This window comes from Lutra lutra, chromosome 14 (genome assembly GCF_902655055.1).
Source record: "Lutra lutra chromosome 14, mLutLut1.2, whole genome shotgun sequence".
In the NCBI taxonomy this organism is placed as follows: Eukaryota; Metazoa; Chordata; class Mammalia; order Carnivora; family Mustelidae; genus Lutra; species Lutra lutra.
The window spans coordinates 51,269,592-51,295,504 of record NC_062291.1 but is presented as its reverse complement, the minus strand read 5'-3'; the positions used below and the strand labels follow the sequence as shown (position 1 = coordinate 51,295,504).

The window sequence follows — 25,913 nt, the reverse complement described above, 5'->3', positions numbered from 1 at the left end:
TGGAAAATCTCAGGAGGCTCCAGGAAAAAGGGCAGATCCCTCAGATATACTCACAGCCAGCAGCTGAGGCCAGAACAGAGCTCAGGTTTTAGCCATGACAATACCTGTTTCTCCAACTCCTGGCACCCAAGGAGGGCTTCTCAGACCCACATCATATCACAGGACCTTCACAGCTCTTCCCAAGGTAGGTGGGAAAGAGAAGATCACCTGCCAGGTTACCAGCTTGCCTGAGGTCCCTCCACTAAGAGGCCGGATTCTAAGGTCCCCCTTGAACCCCTCCAACCAAGTCCACTCAGCACAAGCCACTCGCTGCTCAGCAGGAACACTTTCCAGCACTTTCTCTGGGTGGATGAGGCCTCAGCCCTTGTGAAGCAGTGAAATCCTCACAGTGAGCCTGAGAACGAGGTAGAATTGTTATCCTCGTTTTACAGCTGAGGGTACTAAGACCCTAGAGAGGTTGAGCCATTTATGAGAGTCACGCACCAGGAAGTGGGGCCTCGGAGTTTCCCCAGGGCTCAGGCTGTCCAGGATGCTGTCTCTTTAAACAGCAGAGCCAACTGTGCGACATCTCTGCACCAGACCCCTCTTTCCCAGCGGAGCTGCAGGCCAGCAGACCTGCAGGGGCACCCGGAGGCACACACACCTGCAGACCTGCCCCCCCCACGCCCGCCCACGCCCACGACCAGCGTTCCCCAGGCTCCCGGGAGCTAATTACATCACAGGAAATCGTAGTGTGAGTCTCATATCATCGGAGATGTCCCAAGCGGATGGTTCGAGACAGAACACATGTGGCAGAGGCGCTGGCCAGGCCCAGCTGCAGCAGATGTCCGCCATAGCTGGAAGGCAGCCAGACGGCGGCCCGCGTGTAGCTAGTCCGGAGCGCCTCCCCCCACCCCCCGTGGCCAGGGGTCTGCAAACAGTCGGAACTCAGGTCTTCAGGCTTCTCCACTTCCAAGCGCCAGCCAGCCTGCTGCACAAGGTGCAATGTTTCCTGAATGCTCCACGAGGTCACCGTGAGCCTTAGCGAACTGAGCCTCTGCGTGTCAAGGCATCACACAGTGCCCAGCAGGAAGGCAAAGGGACCGGTGTCCATGACAACAGGAAATCTGGCCTCTGCCCTGCTGAGGCGGGGGACACGGTCTGCCAAGCAAGGACCACTGGAGTGCATGGGCCAAACAGGTGAGTCTCTGCCTCTCTTAGGAGAGAGGTAGCAGCGACCAAGTCAATAGGGAAGATTGCTAGCTGTGACAAGCAGACCAGGTGAAGGGGACAGGTCGGGCGAGGATGGCAGGAGTGCTCAGGGAGTTCCCCTCTGGAGAGAGACACTGAGCTGAGCAGAAGAGAAGTCGAAGGAGAAGAAAGAGGACCCGGCAGAAAGAAAAGTACAGGGGCTCCAGGCAGCAAAGGGCTAGAAGGATGGGCCAGCAGTGTGGTCCCAAGGAAGGAGCTTGGGGTCCTGGAGCCCACAAAGGGCCCTGGGGGCCATCGGAAGGAACTGGCATTCTCTAGCAACAGGAAGCCACTGGGGGGCTGGGCACGAAGGAGTGGTAGGATCTGAAGGTGCAGGTTGGGGATGGGGGGCGGCTCAAGGGAGAGAGGATTCTGGTCCAGCATTGAGATAGTGATGACCGGATGAGGGTGGAGAGAAGGGAGGGGCCTAACGGGGTGGGCTCCATGCTGCCCCCCTGATGTCAGGGAGGCAGAAGTGGGGAGTGCAGTCCAAGCGAGAGCAAGAAGGGAGCAGCTTAATGCAGGGAATTACGATGGAAAGAGAAAGGAGAGGTTCAGGGAGGGAATCAGAATCAGATAATCACAAAAGTTGAGTGAAAAAGGCTTCTATGGTTTTCAGTCTCCTGCAGTGAGACGAGAGGCAGAATTGGCCCCCAACCTCCCGTCTGCTATAACCCATCCCTCTATAACCCCAAAGCTCCTCCGGAGGAACGACTAGGCTCCACGGGACACGCTTTGGAAATGCTGGTGTAGGCCAGCCCTGTTGGTTTGGAATTCCCCTGCCACAGTGTCCAGGGAGGGAGTGGAAGGAAGCCCAGACCACAGTGAGTTCGAGGTAGGGCAAGGGCTATCCTAGGACAACAGCGGCCAACCCAGGGCTCCCCCTTTACCCACCAGAGTTGACTCTCACTCCTGGAGCCTCCCTCACTAACACCTGACCTGAAGTGTCTCCACTCTCTCCCCCTCCCTCTCAGTGGTCTCTGGGTGTGTCACCAGCTTCAGGGGCTTCTCCTCTCTCTTCCTCTAAGTCAGAGGTCCGGGAGACAGGTGGAGAGGCAGCCCTAGAAGAGTGTATCAGTGGGTGTGGGAGAGGCCTATCCCTTAGGTCTCCAACCAAGTGACCTTTCATCTCTGGACAAGCACCCCCACACACATGTTCACCTCTCAGCCTTGAGGCCCCAAGGGCCACTTCCCAAGGTCAAAGTAGACAGGGATAACACAGGCTTGGCGATCCCCACAGAGCTCTGGGAAGGGCAGAGCTGGCTGGCTCCCTGCCCCCCGCCACCATGCCTGGGAGGCTCACATCGAGCTGACCTCCCAGCCAGAATCCCTACAGGAACATTCCTGAGCCCAGCGCAGGTCAGACCTGGAGGTCATGCCACCTGAGGAATTCTCAAAAGATAAGGAGGGGGCTCTGCCTTCTTCCCCCTGGTTGTGCACCTGCCCCAGCTATGACACCATTATCATCGACTCCTAGTCTCCTGAGCAGCCCACATCCACTTGTCTGACCAACCTCAGCCACTGAAGGACTGAGGACCCCAGGTCCTGCCCCTGCAGTCATCTGCCCGAGTGCATGGAGGGGTGACATCCAGCAACCCCTTACTCTGGGCAATCCCTAGAGCCAGGACAGAAGAGGCAGAAATGGGGCAACTCCTGCTGGCCCCCCACTGCTCCCCCTGGGCCCAGGGCATGGAGGCCCCTTTCAGGACAGAGATGTGATCTCCATGAAGCAGCTCTCAGGGCCCTGACCCTCCTTTCTCCTTCTGACCTACCCCACCCCTAGCGATGCAGTGACTTGCTAATCTGGGTGTCTGTGAGGATCCTGGCGCTGTCCCAGGAGATAGGTTGGCCCCACCTCTGGTGCACCTGAGGGGAAATCAGGGCCCAGAAACAAAAGCATTATCAGGCTTTATCTCCTAGATTCTAGGATCCTTGCCAGGACCTTATGGGTCCCATTCCTTGGTTAGAAGCCAAATGGGGCCTCAGTCACTCACCCACAGGACCTCTGGAAGCCCAGGATATGCAAAGTTTTCTGACCCACACTTAGATATGTCTTTCCCCTCTGCTCCAGGTCCTGGTTCTACCCCTAAGTGTACCCAGAACCATCCATGCCTCTCTCCTCACAGGCCTAGGACCTACCATGTTGTGTTGGAAGCCTCCATCATGGTACATGCCTTCCTGTTCTCCCTCCCAGCCTTTGACCATCCTCCTATAGCCAGGTCCCAGACCTTACCTGAGGGCCTGAGAACCACAAGCAAGACACTTTTAACTCCCTGTGCTATGTGGCACTGTCTGAACAGATTCCAGATGGGGACTCTAGCATCTGGAGAGACTCCTATTGCTCCCCCTACACTGACCTCTTTCCTTGTCCCAGAGACTTCAGTGGTTCTGCTTTTGTATGGCAAGAGAGCCCAGGAAGGGACAGGCAGGGTAGACACTGGGCCTGTGGGATCTTCATTCTCCTGGTCAGCTAAGAAATGCTCCACTCACTAATCCAGGCCTGTGTCCCTCCCTCTCTCTCCTCCTGTGTTCCCTTCCTCTCCCAATCCCCTTCCTTCCCCACCTTTCCTGTGAGGACACTGCAGGTATCAGGCCTGGCCCCCAGGCAGGCTCTCAGCGGCTCAGAGCTAGCACTCCATATGACAAAACTTTGCGTGCCATCAGAGGTGGTTCCTGGCAGGAGGGATCTGGGCTGGGGTCCCACAGCTTCCACAGCCCACCCCCACCTGCTCAGCCAGGCCTGGCAGGGGCCCCTCCAAGCAGCCCAAGGCCCAGATCAGTCCCAGGATTTTCCTTCCCGATCCGCGAACGCATGGCCCTTCTGAGGTGACTGAAGATGACGATGACTAATTGTGTCAGCAGTTGGTCTTAACAGGAACTTTGCCCCAATTAAAATGGAAACGCTCCCTGTGATTTGCAGGTGGGAGCTGGAGTGGAGGGTGTGGGGATGTTTACACGGATTTGTAAGGATGCTGCCTGAAATGGGTCCGTGGGATAAAAGCAATTTATCTCAGCGAGTCAGGGCCTGCGGGGTGATTTAATTAAGGCCAAATCAGCCACAGTGTCTGGCTCTCCGGTGCCCAGCATCACTGGGTGGCAGTGCTGAACGGGCCCTACGTCCGGCTTTTCCAGGACTGAGAAGGTCGGAATGGTCTCCTGGGCTGTGCGGGTGCTCCCTGCTTGCCAGGCCCGAGTCCAGGACCTTGTATGTGGACTGCGTCCCAGGCTCAGTGGGGAAGACCGGGACACCTGCAGTGGGGAGGGTCAGCCCCCTACAGTCAGCTCTCTAGGGCTTCCGAAGTGGTGCTCGTTATGCCTCACCCCGCAGCCAGGTCTGCAGCAGCGCTGAGGGCCTATGACATCACACAGCCAGTAAACAGCAGATCCCCAACCCACACCCCAGTCAGGGGGACTGTGACACAATGGTCCGGGGCTGGGACTAGGCAAGACTCAGAGCAAAGTCACCTCCTCAGAAATGTGGGTGACAACTGAGAGAAAGAATATTCTGCGGGCCTCAGGTGGGCCTGGCTGGGAATGCCTCGGGAAGGATGTCGTCTTTGAGATAGGTCCTAAACAGGAATTGTGCTTTTTTTTTTTTTTTTCAAAGATTTTATTTATTTATTTGACAGAGAGATCACAAGCAGGCAGAGAGGCAGGCAGAGAGAGAGGAGGAAGCAGGCTCCCCGCTGAGCAGAGAGCCCGATGCGGGGCTCGATCCCAGGACCCCGAGATCATGACCTGAGCCGAAGGCAGCGGCTTAACCCACTGAGCCACCCAGGTGCCCCAGGAATTGTGCTTCTTAATAATGGTGCCCACCAGGAGCCTTCTCACTCCTGGCAGACGCAGACATAAAGACACAAGGGAGAGGAAAGGACACAGCTCACTAATGACCAGGACACACTGACGCAGAATGCAGATGATGGAGCCGGACGGGAGACCTGCTTGGAGGGTGGGGGGATGCCACCCCTCCCTCTCAGGAAAGAAGGAGAGGGGAGAGGCTGGTTTCCCTGCCGCCTTGCCTGTTCTTGCTGTGTGGGCCCTGCCGCTCTGGGGCGCTGGGGGCCAGAGGCAGAGGGCATAAGCTCTGTGCAAACATCCTGCCTCCTCCCCAGGATACTTTCTTTAATAAAAGCCCTGGAAATGTCAGCTAGTCTAAACAAATAGCCAAGTTTGATGGGGGATGAGCAGCCCGCATCCAGGCGCCTCCAGGGCCTGCTTTCCTAGGTGGCTTTGGAAGACTGTGTGCCAGCAGGAAATGTGGATTCCTTCCTGTTGGGGTGAGCATTTAGGATCATGACAACTGAGCCCTGAGAGGCAGGGCTTGCAAGGTCCCTGGGGAAAAAGGGGCAGGCGGACCTGGGGGGACTAGCCGTTAAGAGCCAGGCTCCCATCAGGTGGGAGGTCCCTCTTGAAGACCCTCAGGCAAGGCTGACTGAGGCCTTGGGGGCAAAGGGGTAGCACAGACAGGCATCTCTCAGGCCTGGTGTCCCTTCCTCCCTCCTCTCCTCTCCTGTGCAGGAGTCTACTTCCTAGAGCCGCATCTGCCTTCTTATCCATTATGCAGAGCTCTGTGTTAGTGGGCGTCTTTTGATCCTCACTGGGCCCACTGAATGGGGGAGAAGGAGACCCAGAAGGAGGAGGTAACTTACAGCCAGCGCCTGACTAACTCGGGCCTAGGCCCAGCTGGGAGCTGCAGAAGCAGCTGCTAACTCAGCCCCCAACAGCAATCAGGCGGCCAAACCCATTCAGGGTTCAAGGTGTCCCTGATATCTGGCTGCAAACAGCAGGTTCATTCCATGACACACTGGTCCAGCTGCAGCCGTGAGCAGGGTGGGCATGCAGGCTGATGGCAGTCTGGAAAGTTTTCCAGGGTGCTGGGCCCTGTGTGGGTTCAGACGGCCTCCGTGTATTGTGGCCTGGTAGGAACCACTTGCAAGGACTGCCACCAAGACAGCACTGGCTCAGGAGCGTGAGGCCCTGAGAGTAAGCCTTAGGCGGATAGTGAACCACGTTTAGGGCAGTGCTGAAGGTCATCCACGTGGCCTTGGGGCCTCGTTGCAGAACCCACCTCCCCATCCCTAAGGACAGTGGTCAAGCCCACCACAGGCAAGGCTACCAAGGCTGAGTAGGTGGACAAGGAGCCAGGACCAAAGGCAGTGGCGGGCTCCCCAGCCAAGGCTTGGCCTCCAGGGTGGCCATACAGGGAGAGGGGCAGGGCTCTCTAGTCCTGAATCTCAGCTCTGCCCCTCTGGCCCTGGCAGGGGGACCTTGAGCAATAAGTCAGGGAGCCACACAGATTCCCTGTTTCCTCCTCTGTGGAGCTGGGGAATGTTTTCCACCCCACGTGCTGTGAGGAGAGTGGGCCCCAGGTGCAGGGTGGAGAATTCCATCAGCAGAGGTTGGTCCCCCTCCTCAGGGTCCCTCAGAAGGGGCTGCCAAGGCAGGCTCTTCTCACCGCTGAGGACTCTAGTCATGGGACTCTGGGAGGGGAGTCCAATGTGGCAGATGGTATTTTCCAAAAATGGCCACAAAAATAATTCCAGTCCCACATACTCTCTCAGAACCTGCCACTGCCCTACCAACAGGGGGTCTGTTTCCTCTGCCATGGAACACAGAGTGAGGTGTGGGGTTGACCTTGATGGCTGCCTGGATGAACAGAATTCTCTAGAAGTGACACCAAGTGAAATCAGAGACCAGGACAGACAAGGCAATTTGTTTTCCGCCCAGTTCTCTCTCTCTTTCAGGAGATTCACCCTTGATGGCCTCCATGTTGTGAGAAACCCCAGACCTCCTGAGGGGCACACGGAAGTGGTCAGGCTGGCAGGACCCCAGCACAGGTCCCAGCAACAGCATCCATGGCCAGACCTGGGAGCCCCAAATCTTCAGATTATTCCAGCTGCCCCAGCTGACTTGAGTAGGGCAGAGATGAACTGTCCCCACCACACTCTGGCCAATTTGCTGTTTTGTGAACTCAATCAACATTGTCATTTAAGCCACTTCTCCGTGGGATGATTGGGTATGTAGTAAGAAATCATAGAGCAACAGCATTCTGGGGCTGGACCTTTTCTCCTGAACTCCCAGAGCCGGGACCTCAGCATGGGAGGCTGATGTCAATGTCACCCACTCCATCTCTCGCCAGAGGAACCTGGGAGCCCCTGACCCACGAGGCCTGTGTCAGGAGACAAGGTCCCAGCGACCTTTCTGTCCCTCCTAGCCCAAAGCCCTGGGACAAGGCCCCGCTTGTAGTCTAGAGAGAGCTCTTTGACCCTCAGAAATACAGCCCCACCTGTCGTGAGCGGGAGGCAGTGTCACTCACTGTTCATCCTGTCTCATCTAACCCACAGGAGAACCCTGTGCAGTCAGGACTGTGATTTTTCACAGGATGAAACTGAGGCTGCAGGATCAACCACGTCCCTTTTCTAATGTGTCCCTGTGTGACCTTGGAAGAGGCATACTGGGGAATGATTTAAAAGCTGCTGCTCTCGATCACCCCCAAGCCAGCCGGGGCCCCCCATCTCTGGGGCAAAGCAGCAACTCTCAGCTACAGGCGCCCCCATCAATCAATATTTTTAATTACTTACATGATTGACTAATAAAATTCTCCACTGACTAATTGATTTTTTGATTAAGCGGGAGCCTCTGTTTTTATTAAAAGGCTACTTAGATGATTTCCCCCCCACACTAAATGGGAGGTTGTATGTCTTTTGGTCATTTTGGAAGAAGAAAAATGGGAGGGAGCAAGACCCAGGGGAGACCTGGAGGCCAAGATTACAGGCCCAAACCAGGGGGGCCTTGTGATAAATAAATTGACAGCCCTGCCCACCATCTGCCTAGCTGAACATCCGGAGGCCCCAGCGGTGGGCTAAGCGCTGGCCGGGGGGACCCTTGGAGTTGGGCAGGTGGCCCCAGAAGCACACTTTACCTAAGCCAGGCTTAGCCAGAACAGCTTCCAGTGTTGTTTAAAGTGAACCACAAACTTGCCTTTGCATTTTAAGTAAAGCATTGGTGTTTAAATTACAGAAGTAACTCATTCTTCCTGCACAAGTTTGAAAAGACTAGCAAATTGAACAAAACAACGAAGCAGTCTCTCAACTTTGGGCCGTGGCCTGACAGGGCGGCTGATGCAGGCCGTGTGAGAAAGACCCTCCAGGCCAGTTGTGCTCTCCCAGGGGTCCGAGGCCTCAGAGAACTGTCACCATAGAAACCACCCATTCCTGGGTCCCAGGGAAAGCTGCTCAGGGCCACCACATCAATGGACTTTGTGGTTTTTTGCTTAGGACACATTTAAAACTGTGTTTTTAAATGGATCCAGGGGCCTTGTCCTGCTGAGGAGCCTTTGCCTGTGACCTGTTCTTGTCTTCCCTGGGCAGTGTCCATAAAGTGAGGACCTTAGTATGGATGGTTAGAGAGAGGATGGTCATTTGGTGAAGGAGGGACAGGGAGCAGAGAGCAGGGCTAGGTCTTGGAGAAGGACACTCACCATGGCTTTGGGATGCCCCTTCCCTCTCCAGGCCTCAGGTACCTCACCTGGATCTCAGTGCTTCTGTGCGGGGTCTCCAGGGCCTGGCTACTCCCAGGTCTCAGCTGTGGGGACACCCTTGCGATGCGGAGGGGGCTGCTCTAGCTCAGGTCCTGGCCCCAGGCCCACCCCCCACCCATCACATCCAAAGTCACTACCACCCCACTTGTCCTGCTCCCACTACCACCTCATCTGTGTTAACTGCTATATACCCAGCAACCAGAACAGTGGACAGCACAGGGTGACTCTGTGACTAGGTGACAAGTGAGTGCTCAGTAAAACCACCTTACTCTGAACACCCATTCCTTCCAAGCTGACCATGGAGCCGTGAGATGATGATCCAGGCATCTACCCCCTTAGTATGGTCATGGTGGAGATACAGAATGGTGGGTGATGGTGTCCCTTCTGCCCCTGCCAGCCCTGTGCACCAAGGTCCCTGTGACGGCCTCATGGGCAGAGGCAGGGATGACCACCCTGAGATCGTGTCCCACCTAACCAGTGCCCAGGGGACCTGTCCTCAGCTGGATGTGAAGCCCCTAGACCCGTGCAGAGCCCAGAGACTCTCAAGTCTACTGCTGTGCCTGGGGGACCCAGAATGTCTTTGGGACCTAACTCTACTTTAAATAAAATGAAATTCACTGTTATTGTTGTTGTTTTCTTATACAAAAGTAACACCTGCTCAAAGACAAAAACAGGAAGAGGTCCTTTGTCTTCCTTCCCTAAGAGCTAATGACATGGGAAGGAAAAGTGGGGGCATTTCAGGGATGCAAAGACCAAGGAGAGTGCCAGGCATTCCTCTCTGAATCCCTGTATGCCAGGGGACACATTCACATCCAGGTCCCCTTGATCTCCCTGGGGCTGGTTACCCTCAATGCAGTGAGTCACTCTCTCCTGGAAATGCTTCCCTCCCTGGCCAGGACCAGAGAAGCTGCAGCAGGTAGCCACCGGGGGATCCCAGCCCGTGGAGAAGGCCCCGGAGTCTCACCTCACCTGTCCCCCAGTTCCAGCCTCTGGTCCCCTGACTGGCTCCACCCTCATCCTGATGGGTGGACTTTGGAATGTCCCAGGATCCTCAGTTCTCGATCCTCTTCTCTCTCATACTCTTTCCTCAGTGATGTCCTCTGAGCTGTGGTTTCAGCCTCTGTGTGCCGATGACGCCCACGAAGATCACTCTGACTCTCTTGAAGGCACCTCAAGGGTAAGTTGAGCCAGCTTCTGATGTATCCCCAACATTCACACCAGTCCCCCCAGATCTTCTAGCCATTGCAGTAGGTGGTCATCCTTCTAGGTGTTCAATCAAAAGCTCTGGGAGCTCAGTGACTGTGACTCTGCTGTTGTCCTTCACCCTCCCTCAGCAAACTGTCTAAACCCACCCAGGGTCCCCAGCCATGCCACTCCCTGACTAGACCACTGTAACTTCTCTGAACTGGTGTCCTGCCCTCTTGGCCCCTGGCCAATGACAACTGTTAACTCCGTGATCTGGAGAAAACAGAGGCTGCTCTTGAACTCCTGACTCACCAGCTTTTGTGCTCCCACCCTCCTCCCTCTAAAGGAAACCCATCACCTTCACCATGGCCTTCAATGCCCACGGAACCTGGGCCCTGCCTCCTCGTCAGCTGTGTCTCCCAAATCTTCCTGCTCCCTGTGCTCCAGGCACAGTGACCTGCCTGAGGCTCGTGGAGCCCACCTTTCATGTTGGTTCAGACCCTCAAACCAAGGCTCAAGGCAAGGACTTGGGGCACATGGTGGATCTGGAAGGTGATGCCAGGAGGCAGAACTAGAGGGGAAAAGCCAATTAAGGGGTATGTATGTCATGGATGGTAGCTGGGGGCTCCAGGGACCCCCTGAGAATCTCTCAGAACCATCCCCTTAGAGGATATGCAGCTGGGGCATTGTCCATGCTCCTGCCCTACCACACAAAGGCCACTGCAGCTTTGCCTCCCCATGCTCTGAGTCTGCCTTAGGAAGACCCCAAGGCAGGGCTCGAGGGGGACACTATAGTGTGGGGGTGAGTCTGAGCACACAGAACTGTCTCCTACAAGTGTGAATGAAGACAGACAGGCCAAGGGCTGTACCAGGGACATCTGAGATCTTTCCTGTCTGAGTGTGGTCTCAGGGCCTGGCCCAGAATGTCCTTATTCCCTGGTGACCCACTCCTCACTCCTGATCTCTGCTTGAAGTCATCTTACCCAGAGCCATCCCCAAGCCCCTATCAATGGAGAAGCCCAGGGCTACCACTCTCCATCCTCAAGACTCTGCACTAATAGGGATATGAGAGCAGCTCTTATCACCTCCCGATATAGTTTATATTTATCAGTTTAATTACCAGCCTCACTCACCAGCTCCCCAGAGTGAGAACGGCTCTGCTCTGTTTTGTTTACTATCCCCAGTGCCTAGAGCAGATCTACACACAAGAGACACTCAATATATCCCTTTTGATTGGACAAGTGAATGAATTTCAGCCAGATGAAAAATGTGTCCAAAGGAAAGATGTAGAATAAGGGAAACAGCGCTGGTGACATTTAAGTAATTTGTAGGCATTTATTATGGAAAAAATTCAAACATACAAAGTAAATGGAATAGTACAATGAACTCCCATGTACCGTCACCTAGTTTCAACAGTTATCAGCCTTTTGTCATTCCTACACCATCTATAACTCCAACAACCCCTCACTCTATTCAATTACTATTTTATAGGTAAAATGTGCATATATTTTATAGAAATAAATGAAGACCACACAGGTGAGAAAAACGAGTTATTTATTCTGAACTTGCTATAGCAAGGGGGTCAGCCATGGTCATTTGTGTGTCAGCAGTGACTCAAAGACAAGCAGATGAGTGGGAAAACTTCACAGTGGAAAAAAGAGAAGGCTTCAGGTATACCCTGCTTGGAGGCTGTTGGCCCAGGGAAGCTGTAGGTGAGCTAACGGTAAGCAAGGAGTCCTATGTGATCGGTTAGGGGAACACATTTGGCTTCCTCTGGTTGCCCCTAAGTTGTAAGTGGGAACCAAAATTAGGGAAGCTATGTGTTATTAGTCAAAGCCTTGCCATTTTGGGTCAATTGTTATTGAAGTTACTGTTTAGCTTCCTAGATAGTTACTAGAGATAGCAATCTGTCTTCATATAGGTCTGACTCATAGCAGGTTGGCTTTCTGGGCTGATTATTGCACATAAGGGCTTGGTTTCCCGGTCGGGTTGCTGCAGGTTGTGGGTCAGAGTTCTATTTTTATATACAGTCTGGTCATTGTCTATTTGCATATTCAGTTTCTCAATTGAGATATACAAATATTAGCTATATAATTTTGATAAATGGGTATACCCATGTCACACATACTCCTGACATGATATAGAACAAGATTTAAGTTGTTTTTAATTGCTAAAAAAGTATGAAACTTAGTAGATGTTCAGTTAATTCTGGGTACATGAAAGGAGTATGAATGAATGAATGAAATTTAAATCCTAGATTGTTGCAGTATGGGAGGTTGCAAGAGGGAGAAGAGGAGAGTTAGAAGCATACCAGAATCCTTGTCTCTTGATAGAGGAAATATGGTGTTGATTAAATCTAGATTTGATAGAAAAAATATAAATTTAAATATTTGTATACATTTTAAGAATAACTACTAGAAAAATAAAAGTTGAATGGCTAGCTTTCAACATTCAAACAAAGATAAATTAATTCAGTTGTTTCTTTGAATAGTTTTTGAGGTCTTACTATGTCCTGGGCACTGTTTTACATATTGAAGTACAACAAAGAACAAACAGACAAAACTTCCTGCCCTCATGGAGCTTACATCCTTGTGAGAAAAATGAAAATAATCAAAATAAACAAGTCAATCCATAGCATATTAGCCAGTGATAAATGCTATGGAAATAAAGCAGGAAAAGGGATGAGGAAGTCCCAGAGGTGGTTTACAGTTTTATTTTTATTTTATTTTAGATTTTGTTTATTTATTTTAGAGAAAGAGAGAGCACACACAAGTGGGGAGAGGGGCAGAGGGAGAGGGAGAGATCTCAAGCAGACTCCCCACTGAGTATGGATCCCATGATCCTGAGATCATGACCTGAGCCAAAATCAAAAGTTGGATGCTTAAAAACCGACTGAGCCACCCAGGTGTCCAGTTTGCAGTTTTAAACAGAATAGTCAGGAAAGGCCTCCATATGAGTAGATACCAAAGGAACTGAGGCAGCAAATTATGTGGATCGAAGGGAAGAGAATCCCAGACTGAAAGAGCAAAACCTCTGTGTGAGGCTTTGACTATTGCAACAAGGAGGCCAATGTGGCTAAAATGGAGTGGGTGAGGTGGGTAGCAGAGGACATTTGGTGAAAGAGAAAACAGAGGTGCCAGGATTTGCTGGCAGATTGGATAAGGAACATATGGTAGGTAGATCTGAGATGGCCCCCAGTGATCCCTGTGTCTAGTGCAATCCCTGCCCCTTGAGTGTAGGCTAGACTTAGTGACTCACTTCTAGAGAATAGAACACAGCAGAATTTGTGATATGTTACTTCCAGGGTTAGATTATAAAAAGACAGTGGCTTCTGTCTTGATTATTCTCACTTCTGACATCAGAACACTCAGGGCACTTATGGAAAAGTCTGAGTGGTAAGAAATTGAAATCTCTGGCCAGGAGCCAGTGAAGAGCTGAGACCTGCCTCATGGGTCAGCTCAGAAATGGATCCTCATCCAGTTGAGCCTTCAGATGAGACTGCAGCCCCAACAAACAGCTTAACTGCATCTTCATGAGAGACTTTGAGCCAGAACTTCCCAATTAAGCCACTCCTGCCCCAACAGAAATTATAGCATGTAAATGTTTGTTATTTTAAGCTGCTTAATTTGGGGGTAATTTGTTACATAGAAATAGGTATTTAATACAAGCTGTGTGATTTGACCAACTGAACAAATGGAGATAATTGGTACTCTTGACTGGAACAGTTCTAATAGGACCGTGGGGAAGAAAGCAAATGTTATTACTTTGAGTAATCTTGCTCTACTGGGAAAAACAAAAGTTGGATTTTAGCTAGAAGTCTAAAAGAGGTCAAGATGGGATTTGTTTTTTAGGGTAAGAGAAATTATTTTCTATTTGTATGATTTTATAGGAAGTATCCAGTGGAAATGGAAAAATTGATGACGCAGGAGAGATTAATTGGAGTAACATCCTAAGTAGATATAAAATGTTGAGGTCTAGGGAACAAGGAGTCTCACTAGGAACAAAGATAGTTTATCCATTGAAGCAAATGCGGAGGATATTAGAACCAGACACCAGTAGGTGGGTAGAGGTGAATGGAGCTAGTGGACATCACGTATTGCTTCTGCTTTCTCTGTGAAATATAGGTATACATAAAGCAAGATATGCAGTATCTGCTGAGAACATGGCACTTCAAGTAGAGAAGAGAAGTTATTAAACAGCTATCTGGGAGAATGGGGGAGGGAATGAAGGAGAGACTAGAGTGTGACTGCCAAGCAACTCTGTGAGCCCCTTGAAGTTGATGACTATGGATCTGAAGTGAAATTAGCTGCATGGTCATGGATATTTTTCCAGTTTGTTAAGGTTGTGGGCACAGATACAGGCAGACAGGATAAGTTTCACCAGGATGGGTCTTTGCCATGGGCAAGGGCATAAAAGGGAAATGAATAGTGAAGGGACAGTAAAAAATTGGTAAGCTCAGTGGATTTTAGGTTCTGGTGAGTTTGAACAAAAACTGTTAAAAAAAAAAAAGGAGAAGAAGAATGGGGGAAAGAAAATAAGAAAGCATAATAATAACAAGAAAACCTAAAATAAGATGGCAGGAGTAAGTCAAATCATATCAGACTTCACAGTAAATCCAAGTGGGTCAAATTCTACTATTGAAAAAGACTCAGACTGGGCAAAAACATGTTCCATCTATACACTGTTTACAAGACACAGGCACAAAATATATTACATGAAAGATTTAGAATATAGAAATAGGAAAAGATATTCTAGATAAATGTTACCAAAAATGTGGGCATTCATGTAGAAATTTCAGGCAAAATAAAAATCAAGGTAAAAAGTGTTAAAAGGGACTAAGAGTTATAATTCATATTCATGAAAATTACAATCTACCAGGAAAGTGTGATAGTCATAAATGTTTATGTAGATAATAATTTAGTTTCATAGTTTCTTTAACTGAAAGACACAGAGAAATTGTGAAATTTACAATCACAGTGGGAAATTTTAGGACATATTTTTCAGAAGTCAGAACATAAGAGACACCAAAGAGAAAAAAATGCAAAAATTTTGAATTACTATAAACTTAACCACAAATGTGATAAACTTTTACCAAAAACAGAGAATTCATATTTGCTTTAACCACAGGTACCACATATTAATCCTCAAAAAATTTCCATTGAATTCCAAAAATCAATATTCCTAGGACTACTATTTATAGCAATGAAATAAAAGTTGAAATTTAATAATGAGGGAATTAAGCTCCAAAGTCTACCAACTTCAAAATATTTTTAAAAGCTTTCTATGTAACTCCTGAATTATGTAATGACAGATATTGTTACAAAACAAAGTCATTTGTCTTTAAACTGCCTCAAAACATTGCCGCATGTATTTTATGAGTATATATGCCCGTCCTAATTGAGCAGACAAAAATCTGAAAATATGCCATTATTCCTCCCAGTGAGTACAAATCAAAGCCCTGGACATTAAATATAAAACTAGTATAAGAAGACTCAAAACAGTGGAGTGAGGAAGACAAACTGGCGAGGCACCTCAGGCCCCAAGGAACAATAGTGGTAGTTTCCCTGGATTTTCTTTTGCCTCATATATCCCAGACTTGGAGCTAAAGAGTCAGCAACCTAGAAAGCCCAAAGAGCACAGACCAAAAAAGCTCCCACAAAAGGTGCTTAGTCTAGCCCAAGGACAGGAAAGAAGTAGCCCACTACGAGAGAAAACTTTAGACAATCCCTGCTCTCTTCCAACCAGACATCACAGAAAAGAACTGTGACCTCAACCACACCCGCTCCAGCAAAGACCTAGACTTCTACCAACATCAGAGAAGGCCAAGTGTGATGCTGAGGTCTTCCAACCCCATTAGCTATGCCAGTGAGGACCACACAGAAGCCAGAACTCCCACTCCCACCCAGCCCCCACAAGGATTCTCGCTTCAGGTGTCAACAGAGGCTGAGTGAGGAATCTGAGCTTCTAATTCTACCAGGTTGTAGAGAAGCTTCCCCCCACCCCACAATTTCCTTACTAGAGTAGTGGCAGAAAGACCCAAGTAAAACAGAATGTTTGAAAAAGATCCAGAATTTTACAACATAATATGAAAATGTCCAGGTTTCTACAGAGAATTTCTAGTCATACCAAGAACCAGGGAAATCTCAAACTAAATGAAAACAGACATTCAACAGATGCTGACAGCTAGATGACAGAGATGTTAGAATGATCTGGCAAAGATTTCAAAGCAGCCATCATAAAAATGAGTCAACAAGCAATTACAAATATGCTTGAAACAAGTGGAAAAAACAAAGTCTCAACAAAGAACTAGAAGATATAATAAAGACCAAAATGAAATTTTAGAACAGAAAAATACAATAAGTGAAATAAGTGAATAGCCTTAATAAAAATGAAGAGGACAGAGGAAAGAATCAGTGAACTAGAAGTTAAAATAGAAGTTACCCAACCTGAACAACAGAGAGAAAATAAAGCAGAGCCTCAGGGACCTGGGAGACTATAACAAAAGATCTAACATTCATGTCATTCAAGTCCCAGAAGGAAAAGAGAAAGAGGGTAGGCTGAAAAAGTACGCAAAAATAAAACAGGGGCTGAAAACTTATCAAATTTGGCAAAAAGGATAAACCCGCAGACCTAAGAAGGTGAGTAACCCAACAAAATAAAAACAGAGGAATCCATGTCAAGACACATGATAATTAAATTTTTGAGACATGCAAAGAAAAAAAAATCTTGAAAACAGAGAGAAATATCCCCTTCAAATGACAGTGCATTCTTCCTCAGAACCATATAAATGAGCAGGAAGTGAGCACAGTACTCTACAGATGCTGAAAGAAAAGAACTACCAACACAGAATCACCCAGTGAAAAAATCATTCTTACTCTTGTTCTCAATCTCTGATGAAGGAAAACTACTAGAGAATTCATCAGCAGCAGAACAACCCTAGAAGAATGACTAAAGGAATTTTTCTAAACAGAAAATAAGCAATAAAAGAAGGAACCTTGGAATATCGGGAAAGCGGAAAACAAAAATATCAGTAAACACAATAGAGTTTCCTTGTCTTGAGTTTATTAAATGATGTTTGATCACTGAAACAAAAAAAATAACATTTGGATCTAGTTCTAAATGTATGAGTAGGAAATATTTCAGGCAATATTATATATGAAAGAAGGGAAGTAAATATAGGTGAGATTTCTATACTTCATTCAAACTGGCAAAACAGTAATACCAGTAGAAGATGATAGGTTATGTATATGTAATGTAATACCAAAAGAAACCACTAAAAAAGCTATACAAAGGGATATACTCAAAAACACTAGTCATACATCAATATGAATTCTAAAAAATGTCCAAATAATCCAAGAAACTCAAGAAAAATAAAACAAAAAATTTAAAGCAGAAAACAAAAAATAGAATGGAAGACTTAAGCCATAACATGTCAATAATTACATTAAATGCAAACAGTAGTGATATATGACCCAAACAACAGAAATTGACAGAGTGGACTTTAAAATATGACCCAGCTATATGTAATTTGCAAGGAGCTCACTTCAAATATAATGATATAGGCAGTATGAAAATAAAGAAAAAGACATACCACATAAGCTTTGATCAAAAGAAGTAGTAATGGCTATATTAATATCAACTAAAGTATTCTTCAGAGCAATGAAAATTACCAAAGACATAGAAAGACATTACATAATAATAGAGTCAATCTATTAGAAAGGTATAGCAACACTAAATGTATACACACCAAACAACAGAGCTACAAAATACATGAAGAAAAATCTAATAGAACTGAAAGGAGAAATAGACAAATCCACAATTATAGTTGGAGACTTCAACACTCCTCTTTCAACAAGTCATAGAACTACTAGACAGAAAATTAGCAAGGATAATTCTATAGCAAGGATATAGAAACAGAATACTAGCAAGGATATAGAACTCAACAACACCATCAGCCAACAAGATCATATTGGCATTTATAGAACACTCTAACAACAGCAGAACACACACTTTTTTTAAGTTCCTGTGGAACATATACCAAATACATCATATCCTAAACAATAAAACAAATCTCAATAAATTTAAAGGAATTGAAATCCTACAGTATTTTCTATGACCACAATGGAATGAAACTAGAAATCAGTAACAGAAAGACAACAGAAAAATCTAGAAACATTAGGAAGCAAAACAACTTCATTCTAACTAATCCATAGGTCAAGGAAGAAGTCTCAAGGGAAATGAGAAAAATATACTAAAGTGAGTGAAAATAAAACCATAACCTATCAAAATTTGTGGGACACAGCTATAGTAGTGATGAGAGAGAAATTACACCAAATGCATGTGTAATAGAAAAAAGTTCAAATAGATTATCTGAACTCCCCCCTTGTATTAGTTTATTAGGGCTGCCATAGCAAATACCATAGACTGAATGGCTTCTGGGGCCTCTCTCCTTAGCTTGCAAATGACTGCTTTCTCACCATGTCCCTTTGTCTGTGTGTGCCTGTGTCCTAACCTTCTCTTCTTACATAACCACCAGTCATATTGAATTAAAGTGCCATCCATATGACCTCATTTTACCTTAATTACTTCTTTGAAGTCCCTATTTCCAAATACAGTCACATTCTGAAGTACTCAGGTTTAGGACTTCAACATATGAATTTGTGGGGGGGGAAACATAATTAGCCCATAACACTTCTCAAAAACCTAGAAAAAAAATAGCAAAATAATTGCAAAACAAGCAAAATGAAGGAAATAATGAAGATCAGAATGAGTCATTGAAATTGAAAACAGAAAAATAATAGAGAAAATCAATGAAACAAAGAGTTGGTCCTCTAAAAAGTCAATAAAATTGAGAAATTTCCAGCAAGACTGACAAAGAAATAAAGAGAGAAGTCACAAATTACCAATTAGGAATGAAACGGGGGGTATCACTACAGACCCTGCAGGCATCAAAAGGATAATAAGGAAATATTGTGAACAGCTCTATACACATAAATCCAAAAACTTAGACAAAATGGACCAACTCCTTGAAAAACACAACCACTATAACTCATCCAAATAAAATGGATAATTTGAATAGGTCTATACTTATAGACTATACCTATTAAGGAAATTAAATTTATAACTTTAAAAACTCCCCCAAGGAAATTTCCAGGCCCTTATGATTTCATTGGAGAATTCTATCAAATGTTTAAAGTGTTAGCACCAATTCTAAACATTGTCTTCCAGAAAATACAAGAGGAGGGAAACATTCTCCATTCATTCTATGAAGCTTATATATCCCTGAGGCCAAAACTAAACAAAATACAAAAAAAGAGAAAGCTATAGACCAATGTCCTCCATTACTATAGGTGTAAAAATCTTAACAAAGTAATACCAAAGAGAATTCAGCAATATAAAAAAAAGAATTTTAGGGGTGCCTGGCTGGCTCAGTAGAACATGCAATTCTTGACCTCAGGGTTCTGAGTTTGAGCCCCATATTGGGTATAGAGTTTACTTGATTAAATATATATATATGATATTTTAAAAGTAATAAAATAATACAATGATTTTATATAATGACCAAGTAAGTTTATTCCAGGAATGTAAGGTCGATTCAACATTTGAAAATCAATCAATGTAATCCACCATATTAACAGGTTCAAGAAGAAAAATCATATGATCCCATCAATTGATGAAGAAAACACCCTTGATAAATTTCAACATTCACCCCTGAAAAAGAAAGTTTCAGAAAAATAGTAACAGTGGAGAACTTTCTCCACTTAATACAGACCATCTACAAAAAAATCTATAACTAACATTTATACTTAATGGTGAAAGATTGAATGCTTTCCCCCTAAGGTCAGAACAAGGCAAAATGTTCATGCTCACCACTCTTATTCAACATAGTGCTAGAAGTTATAGTCAGTACAATGGAGGGGTGGGGGAAGGATGAAAGGAGGAAATAAAAGACATACAGATTAAAAGGGAAAAAATAAAACTGTTGTCATTATTTATAGATAACATGACTGTCTAGGTAGAAAAGCCCAAAAAATCAAGAAAAAAATCTCTTAAAACTAGTAAGCAAGACCAGCAAGTCTGCAGGATACAAGACAAACATAACAACAACAACAACAACAAAAATACAAGAATGTTATTTCTATATACTAGCAACAAACATGTGGATACCAAAATTTAAAATATGCCATTTACAGTAATTCAAAGAAAATGAACTATTTAGATGTAAATCTAACAAAACTTGTTATGCTAAAAACTATACAAAACTGCTGGAAAAGATCAAAAAATATCTAAGTAAATGGAGAAACAGAATAAGAGACAGCATACTAAAGATGTTGGTTTCCTCCAAATTGGTCTATATCCCTAACACAATTCCTACAAAAATCTCACCATGATTTTTTTTGTGTGTATATATATATATTCATATACATATATATGTATATGATGTAAGATTATTATAAAATATATAAAAAGACAAAAGACCTAGAGTAGTTAAAACAATCTTGAAAAAGAAGAATAAAATGAAAGAAATCACTCTACCCAATGTTAAGATTTTTACATTGCTACAGTTATTAAGACTGTGTGGTCCTGGCAAAGGGAAAGACACATAGATTTATGGAACAGAACAGAGAACACAGAAATAGACCCATAAAAATATGCCCAACTGATTCTTGACAAAGGAAAGATAGTCTTTTCAACAAATGGTACAGGAATAATTGGACATCCTTAGTCATAGAACTGAACCTTGACCTAAGTTTCATATCTTATACAAAAGTGAATTCAAAATGGATCACAGAGAGAAATGTGAAACTTAAAACCAAAAAAAAAAAAAAAAGGAGAAAAACTTTGAGATCTAGGGCTAGGCAAAAAGTTCATAGACTTGACATCAGAAGCATGATCCTCAAAAAGAAAAATTAGTAAGTTGAGTTTCATCAAAATTTAAAACTTTTGCTTTGCAAAAGACCCTGCTTTGGGGATGAGAAGTAAGATATGGAGTGGGAGAAAGTATTTGGAAACCACATATCCATCTAAGAACTGATCATTGGAATATATAATTTTATGTCATTTTGTAGGACATTTTCCTACTTAAAGAGCTCCCAAAACTCAACAAGTGAAAAAAAAAATTCAATTAGAAAGTGGGCAAAAGACATGAACAGACATCTCACTGAAGATGATACATAGGCAGTAAATAAGCATCTGAAATGTATTCAACATCATAAGCTGTTAGGGAAGTGCAAATCAAAACCGCAATGACATATCATCATCAGAATAGCTAAAATAAAAAATAGTGACAACACCAAATGCTGATGAAGATGTGGAAAAATTGGATTACTCATACACTGTTAGTGGAGATGTAATATGGTACAGCTGCTCTGAAAAAGTTTGACAGTTCTTTTAAGATGAGCAAAAACAAAAGGCTAAACAGGCACCTACCACACAATCCAACAATTGCACTCCTAGGTATTTATCCCAGGAAAATGAAGACTTATGTTAACACAAACACCTGTACACAAAAATCTGTAACAGCTTTATTTGTAGCAACCAAAATCTGGAAAGAACCCAAATGTCCTCTAATGAGTAAATGGTTTAAGCAAACTTCTGGACAACTATACCGTAGAATACAACTCAGTAATAAAAAGGAACAAGCTATTGGTACAGACAACAACCTGAAAGAATCTGAAGAATTCTGCTGAGTGATAAAAAACCAACCCCAAAAGATTACTTGCTATATGATTTTATTTCTATTACATTCTTAAAGTGATAAAATTGTAGAAATGGAGACCAGGTTACTGGTTGCCAGGGGTTAAGAAGGGAAGAGGTGAGAGGAAAGTGAGTGTGATTATAAAGAACATCATGAGGGATCCTTGTGGGGATGGAAATGTACTATAGCTTGACCATGTCAACGTCAATATCTTGGCTGTGATACTGTATAGAGTTTTGCAAAGTTGTGCTGATGGGGAAAACTGGGTAAAGAATATAGGAGATCTTCCTGTATTATTTCTTACAAATGCATATTCATCTACACTGATCTCCAAATAAAAATTTTAATTTTAAAAAACAATGAGTGATGTCTGGGTGGCTCTGTCTGTGAAGCATCTGTCTTTACCTCAGGTCATGATCCCAGAGTCCTGGGATCAAATCCCAGCTTCAGGCTCCCTGCTCAGCAGGGAGCCTTCTTCTCCCTCTCCCTTTGCCTGATACTTCTGCTGCTTGTGTATGCGCACTCTCTCTCTCTGTGTCAAATAAATAAAATCTTTTTTAAAAATTTTAAAAAATAAAAAAATAATGAAATTAGATGCAGACTTGAGCTCTAGCTACACTGTTCATTTACTAGAGATTACACATATTTTATACTCTTGCAGGGGGGAGGGAAAGGTGATAGATTTGATTAATAAAAATATAAAACACCCACACAGCTGAAGACACTATGAACATCAAAAGAAAAATAACAAAATAGGAGAAATATTCACCATGTACAAATAGAAAAGAAGTGTAATACAAACTCAGAAAACATTCCATTTAGTGAAACAAAACCATCCAATAGAGAAATGGGCAAAGCTTATGAATAGGTGATTCACAAAATAACTAGAAATGACTACAAGGTGAAAATATGCTTGGCATTGCTTGTAATGAGGTGAACACAGATGAAAGTCCCTGTGAACTATGATTTGTATCTAACACATTGGCAAAAATAATTTTTTCCTTAAACCTTTTATTTGAAAGCAGTTTTCAACTCAGTGCGAAAAACTCCCTTATATTCCCTTATACCGGTATTCACTGGACCGTTCACATTTTGCTACATTTGTCTTTTTCTCTACCTCTGTGTGTGTGTACGTCTCATATATATGTATACATATGTATTTATTTATTTTTTTTAAAGATTTTATTTATTTATTTGACAGAGAGAGATCACAAGCAGGCAGAGAGGCAGGCAGAGAGAGAGGAGGAAGCAGGCCCCCCACCGAGCAGAGAGCCCAATGCGGGGCTCGATCCCAGGACTCCGAGATCACGACCTGAGCCGAAGGCAGCGGCCCAACCCACTGAGCCACCCAGGCGCCCCTACATATGTATTTATATGTAGTTTCTTTTCTGAATGATTTGAAAATAAGTTGCATATCTCCATCCCTCCTTACTTCTAAATATTTAAGCCTTTATCTTCTATAAACAAGGACATTTTCCTACTTGACCATAATACATTTATCAAGTACAGGAAGGTTAATATGGATACAGTTTTTATCTGTTAGTCATACTTTCATATATTATCTGAAGTCATACTTTAAATTTGTCAGCTGTCCTGATATTGTCCTTAATAACATTTCTTCGGGATCATGTGTTACATCTAATTGTCATGGCCCAATAGGTCCCTGTAATCAAGAACAGCCCCCACCTTTCTTTGCTTGCATAACATTGACATTGATGAAGGGAACTGTCCCTTGCTGGTGAACAATATGCCTCAAGTCGGAGTTTGTGATGTTTTCTCAAGATTAGATTCAGGTCATGCATTTTCGGCAGGAAGCCACAGAAGTCCTGTTATGCCCCCTCAGTGGGTCACACCAAGATGGACATGGGAGTAGATTCCATCACTGGAATATTAACTTTGATTATTTGGTTAAGCTGATATTCACTAGGTTTCTCCATTGTAAAGGTGCTCCTTTTCCTCTTATAATAAAGAAGTATTTTTGTGGGATTAGGAATCTGTGATTCCTAATTGAGTATCTTCTGATGATTCTTATCTGATCAATTATTTTCATAATTGTTGCTAAATGATGCTTTTTCTAAATCCTGTCTACATTTAGCTGAAATTCTACAAGTACGAGCTTTTCTTTTTTATTTATTTAATATCACAATAGACTCATGGGGTTTTCATTTCAATTGCGATAATTCACTGCTATAATTTATTTTGATGCTCAAAATGTCCCCATTGGGTCAATGGGAACCCTTCAAATTAGTTTATGTTCCTTTGACATGTTCCCATCATTTTTTGAAACTTCCTTACTTTCTGTCACATGGAACTATTCTTAGCCCTTTTTGTTGTTATTGTCCCCTGCCCCAGCCCTATAATGAGTCATTTCTCCAAGGAACCTTGTTCCTTTTAGTGGAGACAGTATCTAGAAACCAAGATTTGGGCACTGAATGTTGCTACTGGTGTGTTTGCCAAATTTGTAAAGATTAAAATTATCCAGAATTAGTGAAGGCACAGGGAAAGAGCACTTTTGTTCTCAGTCAGGGGGACAGTAACTGGTGCAGGAGTTTAGGAATGACATTTGGCCACACCTGTCAAATGAAGATCAGCATAGGCTTGGACACAGCCAGGCCACATATAGGAATCTCTTCAACCCAAACTAACATACAAGTACATAAAAGCAACACAGTGGAAACAACCACAGTGTCCAGCCACACCCATTAGCTAAAGAAATCATAATACCTCCTTCCTAAAGAATTTTCATCATATGTTGGAAAGGATGGGCCAGGCTTAAGTCCATGATTTATTATTGGATAAGAAGCAACTTACAGACTGCCATGTGTAGTCTGAATTTTTTCTATTTACAATAAGATGTGTGCATCTTTTTTTTTATTATTATTATTTTTTATTTGACAGATCACAAGTAGGCAGAGAGGCAGGCAGAGAGAGACAGGAGGAGGAGGCAGGCTCCCTGCTGAGCAGAGAGCCCGATGCGGGACTCGATCCCAAGTCCCTGAGATCATGACCTGAGCCGAAGGCAGAGGCTTTTAACCACTGAGCCACCCAGGCACCCCAAGATGTGTGCATCTTACATAGTAAGTGTGTATGTGTGGGGAAAACTCTGGAAGGACACACTCGAATCTCCTAGGCAATGTTATCCCTCCGAGTTTTGGGGAGAGGGATGTGGAGGTGAAAATAAGGGAGCAGAAAATTACAGTTTTTATTTTGTACACTTCTGAACTATTTGAAGATTTTTATAGCAGCCTTGTATCTCTCTTGTAATTTTTTTTAAAAGCATTAAGAGATAATAGGGGAAGAAGAGACAGCCAGCTCCCAGCCTAGAAGACTCGCCACTATCGTTGAATAGTAAAGTAGCTTCATAAATAAAGAAAAAGATGTTCATCAGAAGTGGGGTCAAACAGCTTTGGAAACAGAGGAAGAGAAGAGAGAGAGAAAAGTTTGGCACCATTTGCTCACATGTGCCCTGGAGCGGAAGCGGACATGGCCCAAGGTCTTGGCTCTCCACGGAATGGACCCATAGGTTCTCCCAGGCTATCGAACATTCCCGGTATCTACTCCCCAGCTCTGATCCTGGATCCCCACCCTTCTTCAGAAGGTAAATGGCTTTCCCGGAGTGGTGCATGGCAGGAGGGAATGTGGTGGCCAGGAGGCTTAGGACGAGGGGCCTCAGACCTGGATTGTGAGGTCCCTCCCCGCCTCCCGAACTTACAGCTAAATAGTACAACCACATGTGATTAAAAGCACCTGGAGCCACACTTTCTGAATCCACATCCTGGGTTCCTGCTCAACAGCTTGGACATGATCTCTCAACCACTCGATGCCTTAGTTTGGGTACCTATAAATTATCCCCCATGCAGCTGCAGGAAGATCAAATGAGTAAATATGCCAAGTGCTTAGGAGAGTAGCTGGCATGCAGTGAACACTTGAAAAAAATGTTATTTGTATTATTATCATTCCTAGCAGTTACAGTGGGCACACCCTTGTCTCAAAATGTAATGGAAATTCAGCTAGGATTTCAGTGTTCTGTGTGATGCTCGCTGACAGTTTGCCATCGTGGTGTGTATTAGCTAGGAATGCTTTCTGCTGCAAGAATTCCAAACACAGCAGCTTAAACAAATAAGGTTTTGTTTTGCCTCAGTTTACAAGAAGCCTGTAAGGAGACATATGCTGGCGTGTGTTCAGCACCTCAGCCATGTTTGGGCCTGTCTCAGCAAGTGCTTAGCCTCTCTTTCCTGCATTCTGCCTCAGTGTTGCAAC

General features: G+C 44.9%; 1 protein-coding gene across 1 annotated transcript in view; it reads left to right on the top strand.

Moving 5' to 3' along the window:
- The first annotated feature begins 993 nt into the window (after positions 1-993).
- LOC125084394 (uncharacterized) overlaps positions 994-25,913 on the top strand; it is a 43,119-nt gene continuing 18,199 nt past the window's right edge. The window contains exons 1-2 of the mRNA XM_047701625.1: positions 994-1,179; positions 9,862-9,947. Of these exons, the coding sequence (XP_047557581.1) occupies positions 996-1,179; positions 9,862-9,947 (270 nt within the window). The 5' untranslated portion in view covers positions 994-995. The remainder of the gene's footprint in view (positions 1,180-9,861; positions 9,948-25,913) is intronic.